The sequence below is a fragment of the Trachypithecus francoisi genome, unplaced genomic scaffold, assembly GCF_009764315.1.
Source record: "Trachypithecus francoisi isolate TF-2019V2 unplaced genomic scaffold, Tfra_2.0 Lachesis_group1, whole genome shotgun sequence".
NCBI lineage: Eukaryota > Metazoa > Chordata > Mammalia > Primates > Cercopithecidae > Trachypithecus > Trachypithecus francoisi.
In genome coordinates this window covers 24,675,834-24,686,988 of record NW_022681454.1, presented here as the reverse complement: position 1 = coordinate 24,686,988, position 11,155 = coordinate 24,675,834, and the positions used below count along the sequence as shown (strand labels likewise).

The 11,155-nt window shown below is 37.2% G+C and overlaps 1 protein-coding gene across 4 annotated transcripts in view; it reads right to left on the bottom strand.

Moving 5' to 3' along the window:
- Window positions 1-1,097: 1,097 nt before the first annotated feature.
- The window catches only part of ANAPC4 (anaphase promoting complex subunit 4), a 41,583-nt gene continuing 31,525 nt past the window's right edge, over window positions 1,098-11,155 (bottom strand). For 2 of the 4 annotated variants that reach the window (XM_033213914.1, XM_033213916.1), the window contains exons 21-29: window positions 9,797-9,890; window positions 5,865-5,962; window positions 5,214-5,275; window positions 5,095-5,133; window positions 4,900-5,001; window positions 4,044-4,118; window positions 3,005-3,178; window positions 1,872-1,995; window positions 1,098-1,451 (exon numbers count right to left, since the gene is read on the bottom strand). In XM_033213914.1, the coding sequence (XP_033069805.1) occupies window positions 1,224-1,451; window positions 1,872-1,995; window positions 3,005-3,178; window positions 4,044-4,118; window positions 4,900-5,001; window positions 5,095-5,133; window positions 5,214-5,275; window positions 5,865-5,962; window positions 9,797-9,890 (996 nt within the window). In that variant the 3' untranslated portion in view covers window positions 1,098-1,223. The remainder of the gene's footprint in view (window positions 1,452-1,871; window positions 1,996-3,004; window positions 3,179-4,043; window positions 4,119-4,899; window positions 5,002-5,094; window positions 5,134-5,213; window positions 5,276-5,864; window positions 5,963-9,796; window positions 9,891-11,155) is intronic. The other 2 variants (XM_033213915.1, XM_033213918.1) reach the window with 2 other exon arrangements.

Sequence of the window (11,155 nt, the reverse complement as noted above, 5' to 3'; positions counted from 1 at the left end):
TGACACAGCAACCCTGCAGTTACCCATTAACCTGGTTATAGTATATCCTCCTGCCTAAAGATACTTAAGCTTTAAAAAGTGACTATCAATGAACTGATAGTGGAATTCATCCATTAAATTAATCTCTTTGAAAGTCACACAAGACTACTATTGTACTTTAGGAATGAATGAGCATTAGGAAATCCACAGTAGCTTATCTGCACTACTGCTAGATAACATTTAGTTGCCCTGTTATTTCTCACACTCTCAAGGAGTCAACCAAACAGACAGCTACTGTATGTCCTTGACCGAGTCTGAAAAGGGAAAAGGGCACATCTAAGCACTGCTGATTCAAAGAACTCAGAGCTCAAATGCAGGGACAGAATGAGAAAAGATAACCATGTAGGTGTCAATCAGTGTTTATGTTATTTAAACCATAAAAGACAGGATCCATCCTTTGGTTTAGCATTACTGTAAATCAGTATAATTTATTCTGAAAACATAATTTTAAAATCATTCTGGAGACCCAAAATGAACTAGAAGGGGAGTTGGAAAAATAGGAATGTTGTCTATAGTTTTTAAATCCTAAATGCATTAAAATTTCCAGTGACGAACGACTATTTCAATGTAATTTCTTCCTGATACAGAAACAATTCCTGATACCCACCCTTCTGACAGAAAATATTAGACTTTTTCTTCACATTCAATTTGTTCACTTCCTTTCTTTTTTGAGACACAGTCTCACTCTGTCACCCAGGCTGGATGGAGTGCAATGGCATGATCTCAGCCCACTGCAACCTCTGGCTCCCGAGTTTAAGCGATTCTCATGCCTCAGCCTACCAAGTGGCTGGAATTACAGGTGTGTGCACCACGCGCAGCTCATTTCTGTATTTTCAGTAGAGATAGGGTTTTGCCATGTTGGCCAGGCTGGTCTTGAACTCCTGACTTCAAGTGAGCCACCCACCTCAGACTCCCCAAGTGCTGAGATTACAGGTGTGAGCCATGCCTGGCCCTGTTTTCTTTAAACACTAGTTCTGCACATAGCATTAAAGAGAAATCTCAGAAAAAATAAAGTCTATCATAGTGACTGTATCACTAAGAGAAGATGAAGCAGAATATGAAAAAATAAAATTTACTGTTTATTTCTTTGTTACACAAAGAAAATTAAAGGTGGTCCAAAACATCTTAGTCCATCTCCTATGTTCTTTTGGCCATAATTACACACACAATAATGGCAAGCTAGATTAAGAGTCTAGCTCAGGGTCAAGTTTTTCCACTTTAATGACTATCTCCGGAGCGAAAGCAGCAGCACCAGCTTGTTGGTTCTCTGTCTCTGACTCCGACAACACTTCTTCCTTTATTTTTACAGGCTTATTACTGGCCTCCTCCTCTTCATCTGAGGACTCATCGAGCTCCCATTCATCATCTATGTCCATTTCAAATACTCTCACATGACGAAGATTTGAGCTTAACTAAAAAAGAAAGGCCATAAAAGCACTTTTAAATTAATAGCTTAACTAACATATCATATATAAGGAATTAGAAATCAGAAGTCTGAATCAAAGAATGGTTTTATAGGAAAGACATTCCCATCAATTTACAACAAAATCAATAAACTCAGCCTTCATTTTGTATAAAAAGGTCTCCACATAACAACAGTGGCAATTTCGTGAGATTAAAATCTAGAATTATTATTAACTGCTTAGTAAGCTTCATTAGAGCGAGAGAACTAAAGAGCTAAGTCCACATGACCACAATCAATACAAGCTATAAATCACAGCAAAAATATTTGCACAAAAGGACCTTACATGTCATGTATTTGATGAAAGTTCCAAAGAAGCAATGTTACTTCTTATAATTTCTTAGTTGCTGAACGATCTGTAAACACTTACCACACAGGATACTTTTCGAAAACCATTCCCAGCAACATACTGTGCTTTCATACTTTCCAGTAATCTCCAATGCTTCTCGAAATGCATGGTACGGGTGGGAATAGCACTACATTGTTCATCTAGCCTAAAGAGGGAAAAAACCCACCCAGGAATGAAAAGGGGATCTTCTCCTCCCTCGTTTACTACAGGTGGTATTAGGGTCAATTATGGCTTTGACTTCTACTCATACTTCTACTTCCAATATAATTTTAGCAACTGTTGTATTAGAAAAAGAGCTGTGATATAATATTCTATAAAAATTCCATATTCTATATTCTGGCTGGGCACAGTGGCTCATGCCTGGAATCTCAGCACTTTGCGAGGCCAAGGTGGGAGGACTGCTTGAGTCCAGGAGTTCAAGGCCGGCCTGGGCAACAGAGTGAGACTCCATCTCTGTAAAAAATAAATTAGCCAGACAAGGTGGCACATGCCTGTAGTCCCAGCTATGAGAGGCTGAGGCAGGAGGGTCACTTGAGCCCATGAGTTTGAGGCTGCAATGAGCTATGATTGCATGACTGCACTCCAACCTGGGTGACAGAGAAAAGCTCTGTTTCAAAAAAAAAAAAAGAAAATACTGCAATTCCAAATAGGCAGAATATCATTTTAGCAAGGTTTTTGACTCCCTTTCAAGGAAAGCAAATGGATACATTTTTAAATTAGAGATCTGCTTACTTAAGTCTCAGTCAATTAAAGCCATCTCTTGGAACTGACAGTATACTTCCCACATGGGTGCTGAGGTCTTAATTCTGGAAGGAAAATACTGAAGGCAAATCAAAAATAACTAATTCCAACCAACTAGGGTTAATGCTTTCCTTGAAAACGTAACTAAAAGAAGTCCCATTCTCCACTCCAAATAATTCCCCACCTTGATTCCAGCAAATACTTCCTGATTTACTAGTAAAGCGAAGGGATAAAAAAAGCTATTAAGGCCAGCATATTTTGAATGAAAAATTGGAGCATTTCTGCTCAGCTACCTCTGTGGTTACCCCTAGTAATGAAATAATCATTATCTAGTATACCTGAAAGGTTGGAATTTATAATGTGCATTAAAAAATATTTAACTGTAATATCAAAAAGACAATTTTACTAGTTACCTTGTAGAATAAGTCCCAGTGAACTGATATTCTGCAGAATCTTCACTGTTATATACTAAAGACAATGGCAGCTGGACCAAGAGTCTATCTCTTCCTTCACGTCCTACAGTGTCTTTAAGAACTACTGTTACAGTTTCATCATCATAAAACTGTGCATCTAAACAACTGTAGATGCTAGAATTAAAGTAAGTTTTGTTATATAAAAGATGATCATGACTACTGAGAAAATACTGTATGCATGTCATACTGGCAGCAAGCAGAAAAAAATTTAAAAATTAAGTGACATTCTGTACAGTAACATTTAAAACATACCATTGGTTTGTATTAAAATCAGTTACTTTTTGTACTGATTATTCACATATATAACTAAATCTTAAAAATGGGTAATCATGACCCCCAAAATCTGTGAAGTTGTTTCAGTTCTAGAAAACCCTGGCCATCGATGGTTAGGCCTTAAGCCTGTAGAAATTCTATGAATGACACCTTATATACACATTCAGCAAACAGAGTTGACTAGACTGAGAAATAAAAATAAGATACTACACATGAAAAATAGGCACAGCAACTCCAAAGACTTTATCATAAAAAAACTTCTTTTATGTGAGGAAACAAGTGAGAAAAAGATCAACCTGTGATTAGTCACTTCTTTCCCTTGCGAAGCCTCAGGGATGGCTTAGGTACTGTTACCCTTTTGAATCCTAAGAAAATCTCCCATCGCTGAGAATGGCATCACCTCATTATTTTTTTGGTCATAATAAGAACTTCAGCGCCGCAGGCCATCTGCCCACGGGAACCACATTACTTTCTTTGCTAACAGGGAGCTCGGGAGTAATTATACGAAACCATATGACATAAACTGCAGGGCAGTAAGGTTCTATTCAATCACAAGTCAAATCATTCTCTATGGATAAATACACAAAGAATCCTGCCCTCGATGTGGGACGTGACAAAGCCCCTTTACCTATATTATCACCGTAACTGAGTCTGGCCCTATTCCTAAATATATACACACATCACCCAAACAAGACTCAAGACTTACCTTCTTCTGACTTTTTCCGTTGTGGCATATGTAAAGCTCCCAAATTTAATAGCAATTAGTCCACTACTCACAGATCTCCAAGAAAGAAGGGGGGAAAAAAAAGACTCTGTGGAACAACCTGGATAGTCAATAATCTAAACACTTAAAAGAACATGATTGTCAGGGTCAGTACATTTACTTCTCTAGAACACTGAGAACTGGTTTAAACGCCTAGATAGATAAACCAACTTGGTTTAAAATCATACAGTCACCAAAGCAAATAGATTTAGCCAAAGACATTTGGAATAGAAATAACCAAATTCTTTCTTTTTGGTTACATCTTAGTCTCAACATTTTCTTCAAATTCGGATTTAAAACCATTTTTAAGATACCAATGGAATTCTAAATATGATTTATTTTTCAGAACTTCTACTTTGAATTTCAGAGTAAGTCTCTGTTAGGCAAGGCCTCTTGTTTAATGAAAAGTATACTTAACCCTAGGCAAAAATCATTTCTATAAAGCAGTCACTTTTAGAAGTTTTTAACTACTAAAAAGTTAAAACTTCTTTAACTTTTAACTTTCTATAAGCTTTTAACTTCTAAAAAATGAGATATAATATCCTGAGCTGTCATATTTTTCCTAACTCTAAAAAAAAGTCCTACATACAATGATTATACGCCAATAAAAATTAAATAATCTAGAACAAGATCATATAACTTCCTAATTCAGTGTCACTCTTAATGACATGAAAACTAACAATTAAATGACAAATCTAAAAGTCACAAGGTAGTTTAAAATCTGAAATGCTGGAAGGCTGTATGCTTTATTCTTAAAAATAATAAACTCTTCTGATTCAAACTTCAGATTAATACTTACTGGGAAATATCAGTATGTCTCCTTAAGATGCACATTTTATAAAGTGAATCTTCTAGAATAGTAAAAAGAAGATAATGTAGATTTGAAGTTTTATTATTCCACCTAAGAAAAAAAAATTGTCATAATATTTTTTAACTATTGATGGATAAAACAAAATTGTACTGTTCACTCAAGATAGAAAAGAAATATACGTACAGAAAAGGAAATTTGAACAATCTACGTGTAGAATCCTCACTAAAATAAAAGGGAAAAAGAAATGAGAAAAATTTAAACTGGCTGCTGAATTATACCACCCAATAGGTAAACAGAATTACCTTCTGGTATCTCTATACAATGGAATACAGATTGCTTGATTCATCGATTTTCCAATTACATCCTATATAAAATAAGATTTTAAAATATAATTAGAGCATTAATATGCACACAGATAACTCTACAGAAAGTGACTGACCATCACTGTTCGAATGTAGTAAAAAATCGCCTATATCACCAAACCTTGTACATAAAAAACTTTAATGACTATTGTAACAGTAGGGAAAAAGAGAGAAAATTCTGAGCTAAAAAAGACGTTGGTGCTAAGCACATGGCAGGTTTAAGACCACCTCCCTCTGGTCTCATAACAACCATTCATTCACATCCTTCGGTAGTAAACAGAGACATATCAGCTCTGTAACTAAGACTGTTTACAATGAATTTCTTCTGGGAACAAATAAAATACTCAAGATGTCAACACCTTTAGTAATCTTTATACACACACACACACACACACACACACGTGTGTGTAAGAAACTTAAGTTGGAGTATTAGGTTGAACCATATGAAATTGTTATTTTTCTTAACCAAAAACAGTTGAATATCAACATTTTCATAGTTCATTCTAAAAATTAAGATTGTTTACATAAGTGAGCCACATACTGTAGACACTATTGCTCCTACATAAAGACATGCATTTCTGTTAAACTTACTGCTGGCTTTTGCAAACACTGATCAATAATATTCTCCATCCGCCTTTTCACAAAATGCAATGATTTTCGAGGATAATAAGGAAACAGCAAAGGACTTTCTGGTTTCAAACAAAAACAGAAACAAAAATAAAAGAAGCTATAGCAAACTTATAATTAGAAGAAAATAATCTAACATTAGAGCCAGTCTGCACAGTTTATCTCAAGGTAGAATTTCCACTGACCACTTCATTGGATTTTCACACAACCTCATTAAAAACGACCATGGCCTTCTGCCTTTCATTAATCCCCACTGACAGCTCACTAAAAACAATCTCTCTCACTACAAGCTTAGACTCATCAAAATCCAACTGTAGGTCTCTGCTGACTCTAAGAAGAAAGGAATGATTTGGGAACCATCAAATATATGATGAAATACAGTTCATTCTTCTATTCTTTGCCACAGTGAAACAACAGCAGTCCAGTACTGCTCAGTACTGTTTTTTAAGAGTCTCAAAAACAAGAGACTGGAAACTAGCTCTATATAAATAAGCTCTTACTTTTTAAAAGGTTACTTTATCAGGAGAAAGTAATATATAATTTAGCACTTACCCCCGCTGTGCTAGGTTTCTAAAATACTTTTTTTTTAATTGCTTACAATAGCCACATGACGTAAACACCATATTCTCCAATTTACAGAAGAAAAAAAAAAAAAAAAAATGAAGCTCAACAGGTTTAGGCAATTGCCCAGTGTGAAAATAACTAAGTATCTAGATCTATCAATCAAACCCAAGTCTGACTCTAATGCCCACCCTCTTCCACTGTGCTTTGTAGGCCCTCCCTTAAAGTCATGCTGGATAAAATGAATTATAATCACATTAACATTTTAAGTTCTCAAAGTGACAGATGCTATGGTATCACAGAAAGACATTGATCTTTGTTTCCAGTTCCTAGAACAGAGCTTCCAAAACCCTTGGAATTTCCTGAGTGATAAAGGTGACAGGAACATTTTTTTTTTTTTTTAAGACGGAGTCTCATTCTGTTGCCCAGGCTGGAGTGCAATGGTGCAATCTCAGCTCACTGAAACCTCTGCCTCCCGGATTCAAGCGATTCTCCTGTCTCAGCCTCCCGAGTAAAGGGACGACAGGTGCATACCACCACACCCAGCTAATTTTTAGTAGAGACAGGGTTTCACCATGTTGCTCAGGTCTGGAACTCCTGATCTCAAGTGATCTGTCCACCTCACCCTCCCAAAGTGCTAGGACTACTATGTTTTGTTTTAATGAAGCAACTCTTGGCTGACACCTAGACAGCTTTAGGATAGGGGCTGGCCATCCAAAAGACCAAGCCTTGATTAGAAGTTTGGAACTTTCAGCTCCACCTGCTGGCCTCCAGGGAGGAGAGAGGGGCTTGGAGGTTGAGTTCAATCACCAATGGTCAATGACTTCATCAATCATGACTACATAATGAAACCTCCATAAATACACTGGGACAATGAGGTTCAGAGAACTTTCTCGGTGGTGAATATGTCCAGGTGCTGGGAGAGCATGGAAGCTCTGCACCTTTCCCTCTATACCCTGCCTGATACAGCACTTCTATGTGGCTGTTCCTGAGTCATATTCTTTACAACACACTGGTAAACAAAAATTAAATGTTTCCCTGAGTTTTGTGAGTCATTCTAGCAAAATTATCCAACCTGGAAGGGAGGAAGGTTCTGGGAACTCTTGACCTTATAGCCAAGTCTGACAACAAGCATGGCTACCCAAGAGATGTGGGTGATCTAGAGACCTGACATCTGACTCGAGGGCAGTCTTCTGGGACTGCACCCTTATCCTGTGACGTCTGCACTGTCTGTAATTAGTGTTGGGATTGAATTGTAGGACACCCCATTGGTGTCAAAATTGGTTGGTGTCAGGAGGAAAAAAATTTCTCTCATTTTGTTGTCAGAAACACTGAGTAAAAACCACTCAGACGCAAAGCTACAGACTGCTTCTGTGCTAAGTGCCGGGCCATTAGTCTGAGTGCTTATGCAGATTAATTTATTTAATCTCCACACCAGTTTTCTGAGGGAGGCATTATTATCATCTTCTTTTTACAGATGAGAAACTATGGCACAGGGAGGTTAGGCAACTTGCTCTCAGCCGCATTACTAGGAAGCAGTAGACCAGATTCCAACCCAGACAATCCAGCTTCCAGAGCACCAGCTTTTACCCATTACACAATACTGACCCATGTACCCTAAAGAAAGTACACAGATCAAGTATTTAGCACTTGATTTTTGCAGTGTAAGAAAACAGTTGCACTGATATTTCCTCACTGGAATTCATTATGGAACTCAATAGTGAGTTCCATTAGGTCTGTAGCTAAGATCAGGCCTTTCTTATTCAGACACATAAGATGTAGGGGGAAAAAAAGAGGGTAGGACCTATTTTCAGCCTGGCAAAGTTCCCTAGATCAATAATAGCCAAAACAGCAACAGGGTCCAGGTGCCACTACTCTTGACACACCGCCACTGCCTTCCACAGACATCCTGCCTTATTCCCTGGGCATCCTGATTAAATACAGTAAATGAGTAGCATCTCCTGTACTTGTATCCTCCCTCCATTCAATAGCCAACTTGCACCAATGCATCTCCCTACTGACCTGAAGACTCTCCGGCAATACAAAATAGGTTCTGCTTTGAAAAAGAATTTGGACCATATGCAAAGTTCTGGGCATCAAAGAATTCTTTCCCTCATTCATTCATTCATTCATTCACAGAAGCAGCAACCAAATAGAAGTGGCAGAAATTACTATAGGTTGAGTTTCACGTATCCAAAATGCTTAGGTCCGGAAGTGTTTTGGATTTTTTTGGAATTTGGAGTATTTGCATATACATAATGAGATATCTTGGGGATGGAACTCAAGTCTAAACACGAAATTCACTTACGCTTCATGTACATCTTATACAATATAATTAACAATTCTGTGCTTGAAACAAAGTCTTGACTGCACTTTGACTGGGACCCATCATATGAGGTCAGCTAGGGAATTTTCCATTTGTGATGTCATGTCGGTGCTCAAGAAGTTTTAGGTTTTGGATTTTTGGATTAAGATGCTCAACCTGTACTGCTAGTCTAGTTAAAACCTCAGGCTTTCACATGAACAGAATCCTAGCTCCATCACTAACCAGCTTGTGTGATCCCAGGCTTCTCTAACCACCTGTTTCCTCATTAGTAAACGGGGATACCAAGTACCTACCCACAGAATCCTGTGAAGACTGAAGCAGGTATTGTGTGTATATACGGCAGACTAAGCAACACATACATGTTAGTTACTACCTTAAAGATCTAAGAAATTGCTAAATCTGGTCAGATTATTCTTTCAGACAGCAAAGAAATACAAGATTTAAAATATTTTCATCTAAAATAGTAAGATGTGCTGGCATATTTAATGGTTGCTATTATGTGCTGCATCCCTCATAATGCTGGATAGCTTTACTGTATTAACATTCTGACATCCTAGAAAATGAAAGGCATAACAGTACACATGCACACACACACGCGCACACACACACACACACACACACACATGAAACTACAACCCGACTATACAGTTGAGCATCACTGTGCTTTTAGAAGATAATAAACTGGAATTGGTAAAAAAGACTTTTCTCACTAGTTGGCTCTATAGTTTCTCCTCAAAATCCTATTTTTTACAGGGTGCAAAACACTTAAATAAGAATACTTAGGAATAAGCAATCTTGCTACAGCATAGTTAACTTCAGAGTGTCTATCTATCATGATGATGTCATACACGATTGGTTATTTTGCTGTTCCTATAATTAAATAAAAATAAGTCTAATAAACTTAGATAAGTGTTCAGCAAGTTTTCAGCAAAACTGTTAGCAGAACTATTCAAGACCTAGTCTTAAATAAAAATAAACATGGCCCAAATCTGGTTGGTTCATGAAATACCTTTAAGGTGGCTGCTATTTTGAAGAAAGTCATACCACTGGTTTCCTTCTGTGTTAGGGGGTGACACAAGATCATCATCTTCATCTTTCAAGTACTAGAAATACAGAATTAGAAATTTAAGTTTATTTCTAATAAACTTATTTCCCTTCCATACTAGAAGGAAAAATGGAAAAAGAAAAAAAGTAAAAGACAAAAAAAAAGTTAAGTTTAGTAAATCGAAGAACTGCGGTCTAAAATCTGTTTATATTTAACACTCTTTAATTTAACAAGCTACTTTGTTTTCCTGCCAAGTCCTCTGAAAGTGCATTACTATTATTCAAGGGAGGTAGCCAAAATCTGCTATGTGTATGTGGCAGAATTAAGCCAGCCATAAATGTTACCTAGCTACTATCTTAAAAATTAAAGAAATTGCTAAACAGTCTGTAGTTCGTTTAGTCAAGCAACTAAACAAACTGCAATATATTAAGATTACTGTGTTGTAGATGTAGAGAACACAAATCGAACTTAAATTGTGTTTCTTTTTCATGAACGTATTTTAGTTGTATATACGCAAGTTATTAATTAGCTTCATAAGTTATCAACTGTCAATACACTGTCAATATACTCTATGGCAGTTGTTCTCCAAATGAGGTCTACAGGCCCCTGGGAATCCCCAAGATGCTTTTGGGGATCCACAAAGTCAATATTAGTTTTATAAAAATGTAGATGTCACCTGCCCTTTACACTGGGCTAACATCTGCACTGATGGTGGGGAAAACTGTGTCGCAGTCAAGAATCACAGTAGCGGTTCCAAATCATACCAGCAGTCACTGTATTCTTTTTCTGTCACATACTCATACTTTCATTTATCTTTAACGAAGTCATTAAATTATTATTTTATTTATGAAAATCAAGTTGAACTTTATTTTCAACTTTTGAGTACAAATCTTTACTATTCTGTGTGACAGAACTGAGAGTTATACATAGGCACTTTTGCTACACAAAAACATGGTGGTTATCTTGAGGAAAAGCACTTATGTTAAAAGCAAAAATAGGCTGGGCACGGTGGTTCAGGCCTGTAATCCCTGCACTTTAGGAGGCCATGGCAGGCGTATCACTTGAGCCCAGGAGCTCAAGACCAGCCTGGGCAACATGCTGGGTCTCTACGAAATAAAGACAAAAATTAGCCAGGCATAGTGGTATGTGCTACATTGTAGCCCCAGCTACAAGAGGCCAGTGGGAGAGGTGGAAGCTGCAGTGAGCCATGATTGCACCACTGTACTCAGAGGAAATACCCTGTCTTAAAAACAAAAAACAAAAAAAAAATAAAATTTTTTTTTTTGGAAAACCTGCATCTGCCCCTGTGTGCTTCACAACACA